General features: G+C 36.3%; 1 protein-coding gene across 1 annotated transcript in view; it reads right to left on the bottom strand.

The window, feature by feature from the left end:
- gpc5a (glypican 5a) overlaps positions 1–24,407 on the bottom strand; it is a 992,726-nt gene that overhangs the window by 519,646 nt on the left and 448,673 nt on the right. The window contains exons 4-5 of the mRNA XM_039746320.1: positions 16,852–16,985; positions 14,771–14,896 (exon numbers count right to left, since the gene is read on the bottom strand). Of these exons, the coding sequence (XP_039602254.1) occupies positions 14,771–14,896; positions 16,852–16,985 (260 nt within the window). The remainder of the gene's footprint in view (positions 1–14,770; positions 14,897–16,851; positions 16,986–24,407) is intronic.

Below are 24,407 nucleotides of genomic sequence, written 5' to 3'. Positions count from 1 at the left end.
GAAGGAAATGACTTTGTCATACCTTTGATTTTACAACATCTTATCCTTGATATCAGACTTTTCATACTGCATGATTGCACACCAATTAATATGTTAAAACTTAATTGGGCTGCACTCAACAAAGACAATATACAACACATTGTGCCAAATTGAAATAATGACATTTTCAAGGTGTTCTTATTATTGAGATTTTTAATCAGATTCTAGTAATTAGTTTGCTTTTATTCTTCACAACAGTCAAACTCACTTCATCCATATCAGAGAAGTCTGAACCTTGTTCAAGCTGCAGCAGTTGGTCCAAATCTTGTTTTAATCTAAAAAATTATTTTAATTTGTAACATAACTGAAATAAATGGATTAATTAATTACTACTGGACAGTTCCTGTTTAAATGTAATGGTTATTAATGAAATTAAACAGATAATCGTGATAAAAAAATAATACAAGCCACCATTCACCAAACCTCTTATCTTGAGCAGTTTCACTATCCTAGAGCAGCCAGATGAGCCCCATGCAGACGCAGGGAGAACATGCAAACTCCAAGCTGGACACACCCTGGATGCAAACCCTGGTCTCCTTACTGAGAGGTAGTAGTGCTATCATTGTGCCACGATACCATCCATAATAGGAACATTTCATTGTTATTTTGCTTAGATTTGACATGAACAGGAAACTTTCAGAAAGGTTAATATAAATAAGTTCTAATGTTGAATAATAATAATGCTAATAATGCAGAAAATAAATGAATGAGGAAAACTATTTTCATATACTTAAACTTCAATGTTTACATCAATGATAAAGGCAAATTGAATATTATGGTATCACAAGCAAAAGCAATTTAATTTAATGTAGTAATTTCCATTAAGAATGAAACAGGATGGATCATTGTTAAAAATAAGCTCAAACAGTATAATATCTCAGTACAATGACAGAAAAGAACAAACAAAAAAAAAAAAGATATTTATAATAGCAAAAAAGCTGAGCACAAAATGGATTATTATCTTTTTAAAAATCCAAGATGTAATTTATAATCATTTCTCTTACATTTAAAATTAGTTTTTGGTTATGCTGCCAATTGCACAAAGCTTATTATTCGAATAGCCCAGACTCCAGTCTTTGATACTCATTTCAAACCCATGAGATGTCCAGGATCTTTTGGCCCCAGCCTTTTCCCCTTCCCAAACTCACACCTTGCAACTCTCTGTAAATTTTTGTTATAGTTTGTGAACTCCAACTAGCTGGCCTCTGTGTCTGAGAGGCACTCTTTGTCCTGGTACAGACATAAATCTTCTCTGCTGCAGTATTTGTGTTCTTAAAATATGACACATTTCGACTTCCATTGATCCAACTGATTATGTGCTGTATTATTATGCCTATGTTGTTTGCTTTCTTGCATTTCATCTCTTATTATTCATATTCTTATTATTTCATTTCTTATTATTCACTTAATAAAACAATTTGGAGGCTGCATTAAAGGATCTATATAAAACAAGTATCATTCAACAGATTTCAGTTTAGAATTCAGTAGGATAAATGAGTTCAGGCTCAGAAATTCTTGTCACAAGCTCATAGCACAATGCATTGTTTACTTGAACGTCTCCGCCAGAGCACTGAAAGTAATACTATAACAATAATACAAAACAGTCCGCAAACACAACATAAAGTAACATCAGACAGTGCATATAAGAAGCATTCTTGCAGTGGACAGTATGAGTAGTTAATTGAGTAGGCTAATGGCCTGACAAAAACCCTAAACTGTATCACAGTCTAATAGTGTAAGAAACAATGGTCATGAGCAATTTACCAGAACAGTTTAAGGAGAACATGTAGGTATTTAATAACAGCGTTAACCTTTCTAAGGCAGAGTGTGCTCTAACTGCCCTAAACAGAAGGCAGCTTTGTGCCACCTATACCAATTTCACAATACTCTGTAGTTTTTTGAACAGGTGCCATGTCAGAATGCAATGTAAGCAGTACAGATGAACCCAACTTTGAATCTATAGTGGCTGGTGCACGCAGATTCAGCACCCATCTTTTCCTCCAATATCAGTGGAAGTAAAGGCATTAATAAGCCCACTGAAGTGCCCAGCGATCATCTGTCCAAGAAATATAAAGCTGCTGATCCTCTCAATAATTTCCAATCCAATTTATATGAGAGTGTAGTTTATCTCCTTGTTTCTGAAGTCAATGGCCAACTTTTCCGTGTTGTTGACATTAAGGGAGATGTCATTGTCCTCATACACGGTATCATTAGGCAAATCTTTTTCTGTAACTCGTTTCAGAATTGTTCATGATCAGGTCTATAAAGGTCAGGTCATCGGTTAATTTTAATGCTGGTAATGTAGCTGTCCGGTCACTTAGGTATAGTGTTTAGGAGAACTGGAAGTGAAGAAATGGGTTTAAAACACTTTATGGGAGGGAAACTGTGTTGAGGGTCAGCAAGGAGGAAATGATGCTGCAAATCTGCACATACTGTGGTCCAAAATCCAGTTGTAGAGGTTGGTACTTAATATCTAAAATCTAGGATTGTTGTAATCAGCTTTCATTATCTAAAAGTGTTAAATGCTGAGGTGTTGTTTACAAAAGAATACAGTGCCATTACAATTTTTATAATGCAGCTGTGTCAAAATGGTATGTAGTGCAAAGGATGTGGCATGCTCTATGGACTAGGTTTGGGGATATGCAAACAAGAAATGGTTTGAAACTGTCAAATGTATTACATTTAATGGTAAGTAACCTAGACTACAAAAAACAAAAATTATGTTCCTTTTCATACCTAGATTCAGGCAGAAATCAAATAGCAGATTATATATGTGTATACAGTATATAATTATACATATACAGTATAATAGATAGATAGATAGATAGATCTTAATAGAACTATACATAAAAATACCATATAGAAGTGTTCATTTTTAAGACTAAAGTGATGCAGAAAGGGAATTTAAATTGTAAACACCAAAAAATGCAGTCATTGCCAAGTTTTCAAAAACTGCATGATTTGCCATATGAGATTGAATACTAAAGGTTACTAAACTCATTTAAATGATAATGATTTCAACAAGGGTTTTAATATAAACATAATAATTCATTTCTCAGACTTACTTTAAGTGTAGCAAATTTTCCAAATACAAATTATAATGCAATCCTCCACTATACCCAAAGATGCAAGTTAGGTTCATTGGCAATTTTAGATTAGCCCTTGAGTGTGCGTTGTGCACAATATTTGAACTTTCTGGTCTGGATTCTTTTATGCTGCAGAATGTTTAGAAAAGTTGATTACAAACCTCAAATACACTACAGACAATGATTGATGGTATGTCAGATGATATCGTTTTTTTCTAAACACACATGTGCACTGGGGATAGCTTAGAGGCTTGGATAATGGTAATTTCCTGCCGGAACACAAAAGGGCACTGTTAACTAACATCTTATCTCATTCTCACTCTGCAGACCTGAAAATTAACGGCTTTACCACCCTTGAGGTCACTTCCAGTGTCTGCCTGCCTGGACGGGCCTCTTGAACTAGTCTACTTGGAGATTCACTTCTGCAACAATATTTTCTTTTCTTTTCAACATGTTTATAACCCGCATTTTGTGTTAATTATATGGGTGCCCAACGCTTACAAGCAAACTTAACTTACAAAGTGGGCATACCAACTAAAAGGGCTAATACAACTAATTTATCTAACACTTGAAGGACTTACATGTACATTAATACAAAGACTTTCGAGAAGTAGATATCTTACTTAATTATGAAAGCATAAGCCTGTAAAGTGTTGTAGATGAAGTAGGGATGTGACACTTGTTTTTCTCATCAGGTTAAAGCATCTTTTGTAGTCAGTTAAATATTTAATGCATTAATAGTGGGGTCTGCAATTATTTTTAGCAGCAGGCTAGTTTTGTTCTGTGCTGTTCATTCAAGGGCAATGGTCTTTAGCACTAGTGCTTCTTAACTCCCTCGATTTTTAAACCTTTGCCGTGAACTGCATTAATCTATTTTATTACATGAAATGCTAAAATTATATTTCATTACATTTGCTATACAATGTAATTGCTATAATGTGTCAGTACTTTGGAGCATGTATTTAGTATATCATGGCTCATTTGTAGCCTAACAAGAGCAAACTGCACGAGAACATGAACAAAATTGGGAAGTTATAAAGACATTGTTGCCTATTTACAGGAAAATGCAATGTGGTTTTGCATTTATGCATAGCCTTTAAGTGTGTTAGTTGTCTGTTTGTGTGTTATTTTTTTGAAAAAGTGCACTACCTTGTTTTCATTGTTGTGAGGTTTATTTACTGTTTAAAAAAGACTGCGTTACTTTTAACATGAATATTTAATTGAGGTTTGTTTTAATATTTTTATGTATACTGTTTATAAAACATCGTAATACTTATTCAATTAACATATAATGACATTTAAAAAGTGTAATTGTACTACCACGATACAATTCAACAATGTAAAACAAATGATCAGATTTAAAGTTTTTTTTTATTGTTTTCAGAGCTTTACTCTTACTTTATTACAAAAGACTACACAACTTGTAGTATTTGACTTTAATGACTAACATGCTTTGCTTTTTTCATCAATATAAAGATTTTAATGCATACAGAATTACAATTTATTTATTTTTTTGAGTTGCATTACATCTTGCCTGAAGAAGGGGCCTGAGTTGCCTCGAAAGCTTGCATATTGTAATCTTTTTAGTTAGCCAATAAAAGGTGTCATTTTGCTTGGCTTTTCTCTACATTCATAATGGCTAACACGGTAAAACAACCTAGTACTACAAATGCTTTTCTTAGTAATATATCAATATTTACATTTTGGTATCATGACCACCCTGGGACACAAGTGGCTAGCTTGACAATGATATCAAAGAAAAGCTTCCAAATCCTATCATTTGTAGAGTGCCCTAGGGGCTGATTCCTATGGTCTTGTTACTTGTCAGTGAAGCTACTTTTAGCTAAATACAATAACATGTTTAGAAAAAGGTCCCAAAGACTTATTAATTGACCTGAGCTTAAAGATTATGCTGTCTAACAGTAATAGCATCATATTAGTATTTGATTTTATAGCTGCATATATCCCAATTTTCTTCAGTTTACTTGCATACATTTCATTAACTTTTTTATCTTGAAAACCACTTATAACCTTATTGTTGCCTGTTAAACTTATGTTTAAATAAACAAAAATAATACTTTAATAATAATAATAATCCCCCACAAGATCTACATTAAAGTCTTGTTTACACAATTATTCACTTAAAAAAAGAATCTTATCCAAATAATCCTACATTTCTATATTAGGACCACACATATATTAAGTATTACAAATCTAATTTTAACAAAACTATAAAAAGAACTATTTTTCACCCCAGTAAAATGGTGTCTTCAGCAAATCGACACAATTGTGATTGTATTTGACTGCACCATGAAAAGTGAAGAAAGCTTGCTGTCCAGCAGGTGAGTGTGTTTTTTCATTTGCTCAAAAGTTGCATTGTGGTTTTCTTACTACCTGGGATTTGTCCTTTAGGAAATGAAGTTATATAGACCCACATTTATAAATCTCAAGATAAGCTAAGACAATTATGTTGAGACTCAGTTTGTAATGACAAATAAAATCTAAACCACAGGTGTCTCACTTGTCAAAATGCTAGAGAGAGGCAGTGCCATCCAATGATATTCATCCATTGCTAGACCCTGAGTAAATCAAATTATGTCTGCCAATGTCAAACACTGCTATCTTGTCTTTACATTAACTTTCTTATAATAATGAATCAAACAATTTGTAGAAAATGTTGCAGTGAAACCCAAAGTTTTGCTTTGTGAAAAAAAATCTCACAATAAATTGGGTTCCTTCCAAAATTGAAGCCATTAACACAACAAGAAAGGTGTTTTGATCTGGAAGTGTTTACATACATTAATTAATCAACTAAATTATCTATCCATCCATCCATTTTTCAACCCGCTGAATCCGAACACAGGGTCATGGGGGTCTGCTGGAGCCAATCCCAGCCAACACAGGGCACAAGGCAGGAACCAATTGTGGGCAGGGTGCCAACCCACCACAGTCAACTAAATTAATCTAGTAAAAAAAAAAACAAAGATACTTTCCTATCACGTCTGGCTATTTTGTTGAGCTGCCAGACATGTTCAGGTAGTACAATCCCCACTTTGCCAATCTCTGTGATCTGAAAGCTAAAGATGCATCATTTATAGAAAAGAAACTTGAAGCTCCATGGTGGTTGGAGATTCTGAGGGAATCAAAAACAGTAGAGCAGTTGCCACGTAACAGAAAAGTAGGGTGGTGGTTTCCTGTTTAGTGAAATTTTCCACACTAATGTGGACAATTTTAGTTAGTTTTTGTCAATTTTTTTTGTGTGTCTTCATGTAGAAAATAAAAAACATTTTCAAGTAAACAAACTGGAGTGTAAACTGCAGCTCTGCAGTGACGTGATGGTGAAAACAGAATTGATTTTATTGGTGAGTGACAGGTTACATGTACTATGCAGTTCCTCAAAAGAGCACAGGCAAATACATTAAGTGCCAACATTACCTGACCCTCCCCAAGAAAACTCTTAAACCCTCCAAAAAAGTATTTTTAGTAAATTTTGTGTTTTGCAATTGCAAATTTGCCCTTAAAACTATTTTTGTCAGTTTCTTGAAAAAGTTTGCAAACTGAAACTTGCCTGTTTTGCTTAAAAGTACTTTCAAACACTAGCTAGTCTTATCAATCTCTTCAAAACTACATAACTAATTACTACTGGACTATGAATGTCAACCTTCTGAATGTTGTGATCTGTACTTTTATTAAGTTTTATGGAATTTCCTGGGTGGATTTATACAAACTAGGCATTGATCTAGGATTTTTAGAACTCAAAGATCACAATGTTTTTGTTTCTAATGCAAAGTTCGAGATTTTTCCCATTATGACACAATGCCAACTTTGCTTAGCACTACTTTTTTGGTTGTATAGCGTTTTTCATTGTCATAGCCTTCTCCCAAAATTCTGAAGATTGTAGGCTGCCTGTGAAGTCACTGAAACACTGAAATTTTAAAAGTTCCAAGTTTTACGGATAGTACTTATGCTCAAATCTTTCAAAACCTTTTGATCCTTTTGACTCCCTGTTTTTTGATCTATTACTCTTGTTTCAGACTACTGATTTTTGATTACATTTGAAGTTTGTTTGAGAACTTTTCATTTTGACCTTAGTTTGCCTTTTGACTACACATATCTCTCTATCCCCCACATTAAAGAAATTTACTGCTTCACCCTGAGTCAGTATACTGAATTATATCAACATATATATGTTAGTAGCATTTAAAAAACTTACTCTGGACCAGGTGTTACTGTCAGTTTGTATACTGTAAATTAAAGAATACAAACCAAATAATTAAACTATACCCAACATTATGTACAGCAGGTCATTCATTATATTGTCACATGAAATTCATATTTTAATTTGAATTTAGCTATTGATTTAGATTTTTGCTTGAGAGCTCCAATTTTACTTTGGCTTAGTCTAACAGCCAGAAGACTGAGCTGACCCACAATGCACTATGGCATTGCTGGTTGATGCTTTATGTCAATTATATATGGTAGTCACTCTGTTTCTACATCTCTATTCAAAATAAAGCAGGTTTAAAAGTATACAGATAAATAAATTAACACTGTATTATATTCAGCTCTGAGGAGCTTATAACTGAATAACAAATATGACGCTATATACAATGTGGTATACATAACATCACAGGTGGAGTCTACAGATCAAGATTTTTACCAGGTAAGTTAGGGGTTTTCTTCAGTTTTAAATATTTTGAAATAAATTACACAAACTAATTAAAGTCTTGTATGCTAACCAGATTTTACAATATTAAATATCTCCAGTAAAAATTAAGAAAAACAGCAGTTGTCGTATACAGCCATCTAAAAAGAACAAAACAAAGGACAACAATGAAATTTGGTTGGATGTTTAATGTACAGTATATTATCAGGTAGTAGAATTTATTATACATAGGATGGCCAAACATTCTGTTTTTTTCAAGACAGTCCCGTTTTTTGCATCTCGTTCCTGTTTTTTAACCATTCGAAACAAGGTGTATGAAATCCCATGGGAACACTCTAACCCCACTCTTGCATCTAGTACACTTGTTAGATTATTGAGTTGTGTTCTGTTTTAGAACCATAGTACTAGGGTGTTGTACCTTGTTAGCCATTATGAATGTAGTGAGAAGTCAAGCAAAATGACACATTTTATTGGCCAACTAAAAAGATTACAATATGCAAGCTTTTGAGGCAGCTCAGGCCTCTTTTTCAGGCAAGATGTAATCTAGAAGAAGGGGCCTGAGTTGCCTTGAAAGCTTTCATATTGTGATCATCAGCCAATACAAGCTGTTCTAGAACAATGAAAATCTGGTCATCCCAGCTAAAACTTACTGAAATATTACAATTTCAGTTAGAAAACAATTCAGGTAGCCTTAAACTCTATTGGACCATTGCGCTACTGTTAAATTACACACTGCCATTGTAAATGTACATGGGAATGCTATTTCATATATTTTCCATGCTTATCTGCACATCAACATGAATCTAGTGCTGAGAACATCTGCAATTTACAAGTAAATCAATAAATCAAGGAATAATTAAATTTTTAATTGACTAGTAGCTGCTCCTAATTAGTAAAAAGAGTGATGTGGAACAGACAAAAAATGATAATCTGCTGGAATAACTAGCACAGATTTATAAAGTAAGAAACAAACTCATCATTGCTTTACTGAAAGTGTCAGTAAATTAAATAAAATACTGTAATTAAACACCAAATCAAATTGCAGAAAAATTATCCAGAATTCCACAGATAAGGGCCAGTCACAATGACAGGTGGCGAAAAAGAAAACAAAACCCTTGCTGCTTCAGTCTAAACCATCCATCCATTTTCCAACCCGCTGAATCCGAACACAGGGTCACGGGGGTCTGCTGGAGTCAATCTCAGCCAACAAAGGGCACAAGGCAGGAACCAATCCAGGGTGCCAACCCACCACAGGACACACACAAACACCAAGCACACACTAGGGCCAATTTAGAATCGCCATATCTTTGGATTGTGGGAGGAAACCGGAGCGCCCGGAGGAAACCCACACAGACACGGGGAGAACGTGCAAACTCCACGCAGGGAGGACCCGGGAACCGAACCCGGGTTTCCTAACTGCGAGGCAGCAGCACTACCACTGCGCCACTGTGCTGCCCTCAGTCTAAACTAGTAACTAGATTATTAATTTGCATATACAGTAGAATGGATTGTGATGCAAAAATAATTGGAAAAATGACACTGCTTGTTGGCCTTAAAATGTTTCAAAATAAAAGAACATGTCAAAAAATTAAAAATTAATACCACAATGTCAGTAGTACTAGGTTGTTGTACCGTGTTAGCCATTATGAATGTAGAGAAAAGTCAAGCAAAATGACACCTTTTATTGGCTAACTAAAAAGATTACAATATGCAAGCTTTCGAGGCAACCCAGGCCCCTTCTTCAGGCAAGATGTAATACAGAAACTAGAGTTTCCCGTGTTTATATACACACTAGGACAAGAAACAACATTGGTAAATCTTTAAGTGAGAAATCTTAAATGTAAAAGAATAATTGATTCCTTCAGGCTAGGGTTTATTTAACAAGAGAGAACAATGTATGCTCAAGAACTTTGGATAAGATAACTTTGCACATCCTTAAACCCCTCACCTGCAATACAACCAGCTACATCCAGGACACCACTGACTTCTTAAAATAACTGTCTGCTATAGGCCCCTTACCTGAGGGAACCTTACTGGCCACAATGGATGTTTAGGCACTTTACACAAACATCCCCCGTGATGATGGCATATTGGCATGTGAAACGTACCACAAACAACATGATTTACCCACAAAGTCAGTAATAGAAATGATAAAATTCACTCTGGCACATAATCTATTCTCTTTTGGACAAGATTGCTACCTGCAACAAATGGAGACTGCAATGGGCTGTTGGTTTGCACCTCACTATGCAAACCTATTCATAGCAAAATTGGAGGAAGATTTCAATGTGCATCTTAAAACCAATGTTGTATCTCTGTTACACAGATGACATCTTCATAATCTGGACTGCCAGTGAGAAGGACCTCCTCCATTTTCATAATGAATATAATTCTTTTCACCCCAACATAAAGCTGAAGCTGAATTACTCAAAAACAGAAGTCAGCTTCCTTGACACAAACCAACAGACAGACAGAGCTACCAATGAAGTGATAGCTTCATTATTTTCAGGTAATTAATACGGTACAATCATATTTGCTCAGACCCGACAGACCAGAATAAACAACTGCAGGAGCTCAGACAAGATTTCACCAGAAATGGTTATACCCCCAAAACAACAGACACTCAAATAAGAAGACCTACTGACATACCCAGAGACAACCTTCTGGAATATTAAAACAAAGACAACAAGAACCGCATTCCCCTTGTTGTCACCTACAACCCACATCTTGAAGCACTTCGAAAAATTATAAAAGAACTTCAGCCAATGCTAAACAATGACCAAACACTGAAAAATGTATTTCCTGAACCTCCCCTCCTGGCATACAGATAACCACCAAACCTTCAGCAACTAATCGTTCAACGCTTCCTAAGTGAACCAACAGAAAATGGCACATCACCCTGCCTACAGAAGAGATGTAAAATGTGTGCCCACATTTATAATACAGACCGTATAGTTATACCACACTGCCGACTAGAACATCACATAAAGAGATAATTTTCCTGCAGATCATCTAATGTTGTCCATCTAATTTTCTGCATTAAAATCTCCTGACACTGCACTCTATGTGGGAGAAACTGGACAAACACTCTGCCAGAGAATGAATTTACACAGGTTCCACATTAAATGTGGCAACATAGATGTTCCTGTAGCGGCCCACTTCAACAGCCATGGACGCTGTGAGAGGGACTTTAAAGTCACAGTGCCTTTGGGCAACTTCAAAACACAGCAAAAGAGAAAAGAATAGGAAGTCAAACTCATGCTAAAACTTAATACATTACAACATGGTTTTAATAGAGACAAGAGTTTTATGGCCAGATCTAAGGATTGTTTGCATCTCTCAGACTGACACAGAGAGCCTGTCTACAGATCCACATTGTTTTGAAAAACTCATTAGAATCTTCAAAAGACTTTGTTGGACAATTATCTTGTCCAAAGATCTTGACCATGCATTGTTGTTCTCTCTTGTTAAGTAAACCCTAACCTGAAGGAATCTATTATTTTTTTACATTTAAGATTTCTCACTTAAAGATTTACCGATGTTGTTTCATGTCCTAGTGTGTATATAAACACAGGGAACTCTAGTTTCTGTATTACATCTTGCCTGAAGAAGGTGCCTGAGTTGCCTTGAAAGCTTGCACATTGTAATTCCTTAAGTTATCCAATAAAAGGTGTCATTTTGCTTGACTTTTCTCTACCACAATGTTATAGAAGGATCTGCAAAGATACAAATTGTGCAACATTACTGCAAGACTAGGACAGGACCCATTAAAGGTGTTAGAGACAAACATGCACACTGTGTTTGAGGGCCAGGAAGGCCCAGCACGGAATGACAGATTCTATCTGCATACAGGATTTTCAGGGGATTTATAATATGGGAGAATCCCAGAAACACAAATTTCTTGTAGTCCAGTTATGGGGCAAACAAAATTTCTAGAAAAAAAATTAAAAATTGGCAGGCAAGTTCAAACAGATACAAGAGAGAGCGTAAAATGTGTTGATGAGAACGGTCAGAATTGAAGGTGCTATGGGCATATTCATCTTTAACAACAGCTCAGGATTTAGGGGTGCAATGCCCTCAGAGCCCACTAGAGAGCACTGTGGCCTTGTGATTGTAGACCTGCTGTTGCCCCTGAAAATAATTTTACAGACAGCTCAGAACAGAAATCCAAGTGATCAGGTTGATGTCTTCAATTGCTGTGAGAGGAACTAGGCAATGATTCACTGGTCAGAAAGAACAAGAAGGGGAGACAAACAAACACAGAGAGGATTTTTGTCATATTGAGAGGTGGGAAAGAGAGTGCCTGAAACGAAGGGGGCATTTCCTTTTAAACAGCCTGGTCCAATAGGTCAGTAGGTTTCTTCTGGTTTATTTGTCCCAAGTTTTTGTTTTACCTGCCAAACAACCACTCATGTTTATTTATCTAGTAAGTAATATTTGAGGTTAATTAACTTATTTGACTCACTCACCATTTCAATATATTAAAACAAATATTTTAATATTCAGGTTATAGAGATACTGATTTACTGCACCTTCTCTGGGCTACTTTTAGATTTTCATTGCAACAAAGCCCTGAAATATTTGACTTATATAATAAATGAGTGTGATTTCAGGTAGAGATATAAACTTTTAGAAGAACTAACCATAGCACACTGATACAAAGAAGTCAACTTTAGAGTAGCTTTTGTATGCATAGAAGCAATCCATAATTTAAAAGAAAATAAAGGCCATTACATCTATGTGGTTTTTAAGCAAATATTCAATTCTGTAACAAAATGTCACCAGTAATTCTAATTAGACCAATAGTATAACTAAAGATCATGTGACCTCAACTATAAAACCTATAAGAACTGGGCTGCCCCTTACTCATTTTATAGGATTAACTGAACATTTCAGTTAAGAGGAGTCCCCTCTTTTCCTGACCTAAGAAAGCATTCCAGTGCAAAAGATAATGGAAATAATTTTAAAATCCAAATCTCAGTAAATATCATTTCAGTTAAAATATTACTGACTCATTAAACAAATATTTGTTGCCTGGATATCTCACAAGGTTCTGAGTAAAATTCACAAGTTGGGTATCAGGTTAAGAACAATGATGATGCCCCAAAGATGAGGGGTATCAAACCAGGAACGACAACCTTTGTATCTAGCCTGAGTTTGAGTACTTTGTCAGGATGCACAAACCCTGCAGATATTTCTTCAGATTTAATGGTTTTTTTAGTTAGTTAAAGAGATGTACAAAATAGTACGTTAATTATATAAACGCAAGAGCATTGCTTAGATCCCCTAGCAGTGATAGAGCCTGTGCTTGCTGTGAAGGTGAATCACAGTAGCTGGTCACCTAAAAATGATGCACTGGGTAGGTGAAGATAGTGGAGGTCTGGATGACTGCTACACTTTACACATTACTTAGGCACTCAATTATGCTCAAACCTGAGGAGCAGTAATGGTGACCTATTACTTTATATGTGATTGGCAGGCTTTTAGAAGAAATGTCTCAATCTGCCATTTGGATTTATTGTGTCCTAATGACCAGGGCTGGATGAACTGAAATACTATGTAATGTTGGCTGTGGATGTGACCAAAGGAAGGGTCATAAAAGACTAACTGATTCCAAAAACAAAGGAATTTGAAGTGAGGACATAGACAATGCCTAATTAACAAACAGAATAAATAAAGAACAGAGTCATAAAAAGTTGAGAGTACTCAGGAGAGTAAGAGGAAAGCAGTCAAGGTGCCATTTAGTATTTGGTCTTCTGTTGATATAAACAATATTCATGAACATCAATATACCTGTACCAACAAAACCAATTTATGGTCAGGCGGGGAATATCCTGGCATTACTAAATGCAAAGTAGGAACTACCCCTGAATGGGGTTTTACTGCACCACAGCAATGTACATATTCACTCAATCACTGAGCCTCATACAGTACATACTCGGCCAACTGGCATTTGCCAACACAACCAAATGTTTGAAGAGTGGAAAGAAAAATAAATGTCCACATAGAGAAAAACTCAAAAAGACATAGGAAGAATATGCAGAGTCCAAAACGTCAGTGCCCACCCCTGGAGTCAGATCCAGAATTTTACAGCATTGCTAGATACTACACCACTTATTATTTTATTAAATGTTATTAATAATACATTTAATTTAAATGTTTAAGACAGGTCATAATACAAGAATAATAAAGTAACACTTTGGAAATTTGGTATTCGGTTTTGTGACTAGAAAGGAGGTAAGGCATTATTTTATTTTCCCAAGACATTTAGAATTACTGTGTCACCCATCATGAATTTTGCAATGACATCTGCAGTTCAGTTGTGACACTTGTATGAAAGTCACTTTAAATGTCACCACACTTAAGCAACAGAAGACTGCTTGTGGCCCCAAGTAGATTACCACACCATTAGATGACACATTGTCAAGAAAACAGAGATAAACTTGAGTGATGCTTCAAACTACTCTGTGCTCGCTCTAGCAGACAGCCTTATAAGAGTCAATATTCTGTGTTTAAGATGTACAGTATGTCCAGAAAAAACAGTATACAACAAAATGAAAAGGTTAATGCTTAAAGTAATAACCACTACATACAGTGCAAAACTATCTCCTGTAAATAGAATGTTACACAAACAGGCCAATAGGTGTCATCTGAACATTTCATTACTTGCTTTAATGTGTTTTTTTTTTTTCCTGTACAGTACGTCCTCTTTAGTATGTACTTGAGGTTTGAATTACACCTCACTTATTGTAATATATACAAAAAACACAAGTAGGGCTTATTAAATCCACAGATAGTCCTGGAAAAAAAATTGCTTGTTTAGACTCTGCAATTTGTACAGAGGGTAAACCACATTCTGAAAAGCTCACAAGCATCTTTACTTCAGTCCTATCCATTATGATTGGTTCTAATATACACTGTGACATTATTATGGATGACATAAACAATCACAGTAGAAGATTAAAAAAAAAAATCCTACCTTTTAACGAGATCGACTCCATTCCAGCATGATAAGCCATCAGGAGCTGCTAATTCACTAGCACACAGCTGATCGGCCACTGCACCATAAAATGTTCGGTAAAGCCGCAGACTGTCAATGAACTCACTGCAAGACAGGCAGAGCAAGATAGCACATGAAGCGGATACTTTTTCACAACTTTTGTACAGCATCTTTCCTAATCTTCAATTTGGTGGATGTACAATGAACCTTACATTTTTGATAAACATGTAGACAGATTATACTAGAATCTGATCAATCATATCAAAGAAATTAAATAAAAAATCTGGAAGGTAATTTGTAATTCACATTAAAATAGTTATATGATTATTTTTGTTTATATTTTGTGTACTCTAAACACCTTCATGGAATTTCAGCATTCCTTCCTGAGTTGGCTCTTACACTGCACCCTAAGCTTCCAGGATAGATTTTGCCCTTGTGACTGTGAATTGAAATGTGTCTTCAGAAAATGGATGGATCAGTATTAGGTAATGAGGAAAAATGAACATGCTTCTTGTCTGTTCTGTTATTATATTTAGTCCCTATTTAATTAATTGGTATTAATGGTAATTTCATTTCATTTCTGACTTGTCAACATTCTAGACCGGGGTGGGCAAAGTCAGTCCTGGAGTGGCTGCAGGTTTTTGTTCCAACCCAGTTGCTTAATTAGAAAAAATTCTTGTCAATAATTAAATTTCATGGCTTTAACTCTGCCACGTCAGGTCATTCTCATATCCATCCTTTCTGAGGATATCATAAAAATAATTTGAAGTAATTCTCAGTCACTTTTTTCTCTTCACTTTCCTTCCAAGTTTTTAATTAAACCAAATAGTGCATGATAACTACACACAGGTGTAAATGGTAACAAGCTAAACGGAGAACTTACTGCTAATAAGGAGTAATTAATAACTGCAAATACAGCTGTTTAAGACTAAAATAAGCAATAAGGGTTCAAAATCTTAATGAGAAAGACAACTAAAATGAAGCAGAAGTGTTACTTGAACAATAAGTGCTCCTTATTAGGCCATTGGGTTAGAACAAAAACCTGCAGCCACTGCGGCCCTCCAGGAACAACTTTGCCCACCCTGTTCTAGACCAACATTTCAGTTTCAAAGATGACAATTTTAATAATTAATGATACATTTTATTAATTACCAAGAGTACAGCATGCTTTCAGTGTTTGTAGGCAGATTAATAAGTTTCCATGCTATTTTGTATATGGTTTGTTTTTAAACACATCTGAAACATTGAGAGCTTTGGTATAAGTGAATGGAAAGATTCTTAAGTCAGATTAGATGTTCCAGCACAGAATTTCCTGTAAAATGTCCAGGAAGGTGCGGGTGGCTAGTTGACTGAGTTCCCCAGGACTGTGATTGTGTCTGACTTGTTTTTGACTTTGCCTATTATAACTCCCCTTGGACACCCACCAGAGAGGTTAATTTTCTCCAAGGATGCTGCTGCCTGGAGTTTTTGTTTTTCTCTCCTCTGTTGTTAGCTGGCAATTAGTTCATCACCTTAATTATAGGACGGATATTTTTAGGTTCCATTTATGTTAATCAGTTTTAAACAATTTTGTTTTCTAGTTTGTTTAAACAAATCTGTGTCTTTTGGTGTATTCATTATGTAATAAGTAATTTGAAAAGTCTATAATTGTTTTTTTACCTGTGAAGTTGTTACGGCAGCCTAAGCCTGAATGAAATTGAATTGAATTATTGTGATTTGTTATAATGTTTTGTGCTCTGCAGAGCTTCTACAGGTCATTTGTTCCACAAAGCCTATATTGTTTGCACTATCACAGATGTACTTAAAAGAAAGGACTTCAAGAGAACAAACGAGGGAGCAGAGGCAGCCAAAACATAGCTGTGGATTAAAACGAGGTATGAGTGAATGATGCAGGCATATTCTAGACAAGCTGGGATTTAAACCAAAATATTTTTGCCAGTCCTTTGTTTTTGCTTTTACATTTGTACTTTGAGCCACCTCCTAGTTCATGGCGGTAGGAAGTTACAAAAAAGATATTGAAGAAAGAATATGATGCATTCTGTTTACTTAATTGTTCTTACTTTCTTTTGCTGGAAAGCGTTTCTTCTGTGTCTGGACGTGTTACTTTAGGAAGGATTTTTTCTTTGCTGGTGTCCAAAACTTGATCAGAGGACTGTCCTGCTTTTCTGCTTGGATGTCCACATACCTTGTTTACCTGGAAGAAACAATAATAACTCAAATTCAAACCAAATATTAAAATTTATTTTCAGTTATTTGAATGATACCAGACAGCTGTCTTCTGGTGTCAAAGTGCATGTATTTGTCTAAATAATTAATCATGAACATCGCTATACTGTAATGTAGTCATCATCAGTTCAAATTGAGCTTGCAGCACCCAAATAGAGCTTTTTTCTTGACCAGTTGAAATTACCTATTAATTTTCTAAAATAAAGATGCAGTGCCACACAAAATATGAGCTAAATGCTAGATTAAGAAATTTAAGTGATGTCATATGGTTATGGTTTGGCAGCATTTCATAAAATATATTTTTCCATTAACTGATGACTTGACCACACTTGAGTTATGAGCATATTTGTCCAAAAATTAATGAAAAACTAACAAATGTATAAAGCATTCTCAGAGTGAATATCTCTACACCATATACTGTAAATACAGCCAAAATCATTAATCTCTTTTTATTTTAGATAAGAAGGTGTTATTTATAATATATTGTTTATTTATGCTCTTTGTTGCTATTTCTCTCTTCCACAACTAATCCAGCAGATGGGGTAGTTGTGCTACACATTTAAAAACAATTGACTGTGAAATCTCACTGGAAAGCACATATTTTCTGTGGTGTTTTTTTCAGCAATGGGTGTCCTGCCATTTTCAGGTCTTACTTTTTGGGGCTACTCCTTCATTATTGTGTCCAGGCTTTGTCGGATATATATTTTTTTTCTAAATGTTTAGGGCTGTCAAAAGAATGAGTTGTGTTAGTGAGTTGAGGTTGTACAGGTGGTAGAAAGGGTCCTGCTCTTACTTTCATTGTTTCTTTTTTCACATTTCATCATATACAGTATATGCCCAATTGGGCTGAAAGCTGGCTGACTGGGCAAGCCAAGATGACAAAGTCACTTTCACAGAGCAATTCAAGAACAGTCCTTGCCTTGAGTACAGCACATTATTCTTTCATCCATGCATTCATTTTTTTTAAACCATTTAATTTGAGTAACATCCTGTTCAAGGAACAATGGCTTTAAGGAGGAAACTAATAGCAGATTAAGTGTCAGTGTTGAAGAACACACTAAAAGATATATGCACCTTGACTTACACTAAGACAATATTTGATTCACCATTTATACTAACATACCTTTCATGGAATTTGGGAGAAAAACACTGTTTTATATCATTCATTCAGTCCATTAATATATGGTTTTGTTTCAGGTGACTACCTGTTGAAGCTCATCGAGAGAATGCCAAGAGTGTGCAAAGAAGTAATCAGAGCAAAGGGTGGCTATTTTGAAGAAACTAGAATATAAAACATGTTTTCAGTTATTTCACCTTTTTTTGTTAAGTACATAACTCCACATGTGTTCATTCATAGTTTTGATGCCTTCAGTGAGAATCTACCAATTTAAATGGTAATGAAAATAAAGAAAACACATTGAATGAGGAGGTGTGTCCAAACTTTTGGCCTGTACTGTATATATATATATATATATATATATATATATATATATATATATATATATATATATATATATATATATAGTGGCTGGGGGCTGTGCCCAGCCGGAATGCCTAGAAGGGCCGGGAGAGGGACTATACCTAGCCCGGACCACTAGAGGGCAGCTGCCCTGGCTTGTATGGGGGCCACGGGAATTGAGCATGGAAGCTCAACCCTAAAGGGGCCCGTGGCCACTGCCAGGGGACACAAGGACGATTATGAAGCCCTGAATGTCAGCACTTCCGCCACACCCGGAGGTGCTGGCGGAAGGAATACCGCGGGACACCTGGAGCACGTCTGGGTGGACATAAAAGGGGCCACCTCTTTCCAGTCTTCGGCCGGAGTCGGGGGGAAGAGGATGAAGCTTGGAGGAGAGGAGTGGAGGCGGTGAGAAGAGGAAGGTACTGGAAGGCCCGGACATATGGGTGACTAGCAAAATACCCGCGCTTCACAGCGGAGAAGTAGTGTGTTAAAGAAGCAATGAAAAAGAAAAGGAAACATTTTGAAAATAACGTAACATGATTGTCAATGGTATTGTTTTGTCACTGTTGTGAGTGATGAGTGTTGTTGTCATATATATATATATATATATATAAATATAAATATATATATATTTACACACACACACAAACATATATATATACATATCTATACATATACACATACATATACATACACACATACATACATACACACACATATATACACACAAATACATATATATATATATACATACACACACACATATATAAACATATATATACATATACATACATATCTACATATATACACACACAGCTATTTCATATCAGTGCAATACGCTGTTTGTTAAAACGGATGACACCAGCTCTTACGTGCACGTCTGCGTGGATATTATGAACTATCTATTTGTTCAAGTTCTATTTAAATTTTAAATAGAAGGAATTTTTATTTAGTCGACAGAAATATCTTTGGTAGGAATGGTAAAACAGACAGGAATATTATTCTGAATAAATCAACTCAAACCTTAAACAACTTATAATATTTTGCTCTCCATAAAATATATCCTGTCTAAATTATACAAGTTAGAAATAAAGTAAACGTTAAAAGAACAAACATTCAAATTTCTTTACTCTTATGTAATTTTATATTTTATAAAAATAAACTTAGATTTTAAATATCCCAAAAGATTTTGCTCTCCATAAAAATATATCCTGTCAAAATTATACAAATTCAAATATGAACATGCTGCATAACAAAACCTAGAAATATAAATAAAATGTGTTCCTTTCAGCAATAACAAATCAAATCATTCAGTTGTCTTTGCTCATATGTCATTTTAGAGCTGGACGCCTGGCATCTTTTTTGGCAACAGGTTCGTTTCTGTTTGGTGTGAGGTTCTGTGTTGTGGAGATTCTCAGGATGGATTGCAGGTGCTCATCAGTGAGGCGACTCCTGTGTGCTGTTTTGTTAGTCTTTATCACTGAGAAGAGCTTCTCACACAGATATGTGCTACCAAACATGCACAAGGTTCGAGCCGCATGTAGACGGACTTTTTTTGTTCTTCAAAGTCACCAAAGCGCCGTGCAAACTCAGTGCGCTCAGTTTATCAGCAAAGTGCGTATTTGGGAACACCGTAGTGACGACTTGGTTTAACATTACTTGGTAATAGGGAAAGTGGGGCAAGTGGTTGTGTCTCCCATAAAAGCAGCTCTCAATTGAAATCACTTTGTGATTGTGCACGGTAAAACGTCCGCTGAAGTGTCAGATTCTTATTTAATTCTTCTGCTTTCTGTATCTTCTGCATTGCATTCAGGTCTTTCAGGTTACCCTGATGTTTTGTTTTATAGTGCCGTCTTAGATTAAATTCTGTAATTACAGCCACATTAGCTCCACAAATGAGACACACGGGTTCAGTAAACATATACTCAGCCTCCCATCGGTTTTAAAGGCTCTATTTTCAGAATCAACTTTTCTCTTCAGCATCGTGTGAGCTAGCCGCAATAACTTGCAGCATCTTAAGGTAGACTTGATTAACGCGTAACTGTTGGCAAGGCAGCTGAAGCGCTGCATTATGGGATCTGTAGTTTATTGTGTTACCAGCGCTTCATATACCGGGCTTTAATAACAATAATACAGTATATAAAATGATCTCGCGGGCGGATATAATTACGCCGGGCGGATGTGGCCCGCCCTTGAGTTTGACACATATGGACTAAATAGAACTTGAAAAGATATATTTTTCAAATGTGATCGCAAATTCAGATAGAGTTGACGCACTACAGCCTGCATGCCTCAATAAGTCATCCTCCCTTGCCCTTACTTTTTACCGTTCATCTAATGAATACACTGAGTATGGCTTTACCAAAACAATCACTGATGGCGAATAAAGTATCCATTATTCGAGTATGTAGATCGGGTTATATATATATACATATATATATACCAGCGTATCGCAGCGAGAAGTAGTGTGTTAAAAAGCTAGAAAAGAAAAGGGAACATTTTAAAAATAACGTAACATGACTGTCAATATACAGTATTTGTTTTGTGAGTGTTACTGAGTGTTGCTGTCATCAAGGATTTGATTATCATTATTTCTTTCAATCAGGTTCGTATTTGTAGGATGTGTTGTGTTCAAGTTACATTCCGTGTTTGTCAATCGTTGTAAAGATGACAGGTTTCATTCATCGATTCGTTTCTTACTGCATCAATAAACAGCTCGTCTTCTTCTTTATCTGAGACCTGACACACTGCATGCACGGGTTTTTTACACTGTCTTCCTTTAGCGGGACATTGACTTTTCCAACGTGTGCTTTGTTTCCGCAGTAGTTGGATTTATGAATATGCTTGTATGTATGAGGCGCTTCATATTTTTGCTGCCTTTTCAATTGTGTAATTCGGTTTTGTTCAGCTCTTTGGAACTGTTGCCTTTTATCTGTGCACTGCGTCAGTTCACGTGAGCCACTCGGTGTACATGCATCGAAGGTTCCCAGCTGTGCTGGTGCCATCTCGTGCTATGTCCATGGCTGTATTTAATGTTACCTTAGTCCTGGCACTTAAACCGTTCTCTCGCAGTTTCGCTGAGTTTGTGTCAAACACCACCCTGCCCATCTCATCTTCCTCTCCATAAGCACAGTCCTTCACCCGTGAATATTTACCCGTGGCAGTTTGCTATTGGATTGCGCTGACGGACGGCCTTATATGGGCAGGCACTAAATTACAAACGCCAGCGCAGCCTGTCTATGAACTTAATTTAAAGTGTAGGTTTACATCGTGCTTTGTTTCAGTAGCAGAACTCATGAATATGGTTGTATATGTCACTTTCGCCGCTTCTTATTGTTTCGCTGCCTTCTCAATTATATAATGCATGTTTTCTTCAGCGCTTTTTGAGGTCTTCCTGGTTTTCTATGTACTGCGTGATTACGTGGGAGGCGTGATGATGTCACACGAAACTCCGCCCCGGCGTTGAAGCTCATCTCCATTACAGTAAATGGAGAAAACTGCTTCCAGTTATGACCATTACGCGTAGAATTTCGATATAAAACCTGCCCAACTTTTGTAAGGAAGCTGTAAGGAATGAACCTGCCAAATTTCAGCCTTCCACCCACACGGGAAGTTGGAGAATTAGTGATGAGTCAGTGAGTGAGTGAGTCAGTGAGTGAGTGAGTGAGTGAGTGAGTGAGTGAGGGCTTTGCCTTTTATTAGTATAGATTGGTGCTAGGGCACTTGTCAAGTGGAAATATTGTAAATAAACATGTGCGTTGGACTTATTGGTGTCTGTCTGTCTGTGCCTGGGCTGAACTTCCACTATATATATATATATATATATATATATATATATATATATATATACACTAGGGGGCTTAGCCCCCTGCTCGCTTCGCTTGCCAACCCCCGTTTTTGTTTTTCACACACTTTTAAGATTTTTTTTTCTTTGAATTGTTGCTATTTCATTAGTTTCACTTTTATTTCAGAACTTTTGTAAAAACAATATTTGGAATCTTTTGTGTCCCAACATGCTGAATCTTTTTAATGAGGTCAGTGAGACGTGTGTTTAATGACTTTATACAATAATTCAGGATAGGTTTCTCTGTTTGGAATTTCTGCACAGACAAAACGATCTACATCATCAGCAGTTAATAATTTTTTTTTGCAAAGTAACCAATAAATGCATGTGAGGTAAACTCCGTTTTTGAAATTCTCTTGACTTAAACTTCAAAGCCTTACAATATGTACATACTTCTGACATATCACCTATGTCCATAAATTCGATCTCTATTCGCCTTTTCATTATTTCTCCGAGTAATAATTTCTCTTTCTTTGCGCTAATGCGATGTTTACTTTCTTTTTTTTTGATAGTCAGTTTTTTCTGCTTTCATATTCTGTATCTTGCTCTGCATGTGTTTCACGCCTACGTTTTTTTTTTAAGTCTTTTGAATTCCAGTTTTCATTATCTCTAACCTACTCTGCATGTGGTTGGCCCCCTTGTTTTTTAACCCTTTTATGACGTTTTTCTTTGTTTTCTAATCTGTCTTTTATTTCTGACCTCGCTTTTTTTTAATAACACCTAGTCCTTGGTGATTATTTTCCCTTTTTTAAGTAATAATTTCCGTTTGTTTGCGCTCCTGCGATCTTTACTTTGTTTTTTTATACTTTCTAACTTTCCTACTTTCATATTCTTTAACTTCTTCACATGTGTATCGCGCCAACTATTTATTTATTTTTGAGCCTTTCGAATTCCACTGCGTTCATAATCTCTAACCTACTTTGCATGTGTATAGCACAAACGTCCCAATTGAATGTGCTTTGTTTTCAATTCCACTTGTTCCTGGCTGATAATTACTTTCTTTATTTTCTGAATTTGCACCTAGATTATCTTTTTCTTTTTTGACTCTCCAATGCTTTTGCGTCTCTTTTCTCCGCGCTGCTCTCTTCTTTGCTTAGTCGTCTACGTTTCATTTATAATGTATTGCCTTATACGCTTTATATGCGCTGAGAGCCCTTGATCTGTGTGTGCTCAAAGCCAAAACATGACTGAGTGTTTTGCTGGATGCCCTTGCTCTTATTTATTTGTTAGTAGGGCATGTCTTGCAAGAATCTCGTGTTCTATGTCATCGCAAGACGGTCCTGTGTCAATCTCTTGGCACAAAGTCTCATGTTTATGGTCCCTGTGAGACACTCTGTGGCCAATCTCTCTAGTCTCGTGGGTCTTTTAAGTGTCTTTCGTGATCTTAATGTAACGATCATGTATTGTCGCCCTACTATTTCTCTCCAGGATTTTTTTATAATAAAGAGATATACATATATATATATATAATATTGTGGCCCCTGTCTGACTGGGAGGCTGATATACTGGAAGTAACAGAGAAGCAGATGTGCACAGGACACTGTCTCTCCCGAAGCGCTACAGTGCAGCCCCCTGGGTTGCTGCAACTCCACGGATACCTGCAGGGCTTCATGGGAGTTGGAGTTCAGTGACATTCTCTGTTGGATTCCATGGGAGCTGCCAGGGGGAGATGCAGAGCCCTGCATTGGGCTTCCGCCACAACTAGGAGTGATTCCAGATTGGGCTAATGAGCCACCTGGAGCTCTGCCAGGAGCAGCATAGACGGAGCCGCCTCAATTCACTCAGGGAGAAAGAGTTGGGAGGGAGACAGCCAAAGTTTGCCAGAGGAGAAACAAGGAAGAGAAAGGAAGAAAGGACTGTGTTGCCTCGTCTTGATGCTTAAACTTTGGTGCAGAGGGGAAAGAGACAAAAGCATTTCCCCACAGTAATAAAGCTGTGTTATGTGGCAAGACTTGTGTCTGCACCTGTCTGTGTCAGTATTTGGGCAGCTGGAGTGCCCTCTGGTGGCCACTGCATATTATATGTACTGTACATATATATGTGTGTGTGTGTGTGTGTACTTTGTAAATTGTTATATAGTAAAG

This window comes from Polypterus senegalus, chromosome 2 (genome assembly GCF_016835505.1).
Source record: "Polypterus senegalus isolate Bchr_013 chromosome 2, ASM1683550v1, whole genome shotgun sequence".
Classification (NCBI taxonomy): Eukaryota; Metazoa; Chordata; class Cladistia; order Polypteriformes; family Polypteridae; genus Polypterus; species Polypterus senegalus.
The sequence above is the reverse complement of the archived record's forward strand: the minus strand, read 5'-3'. Positions and strand labels throughout refer to the sequence as shown.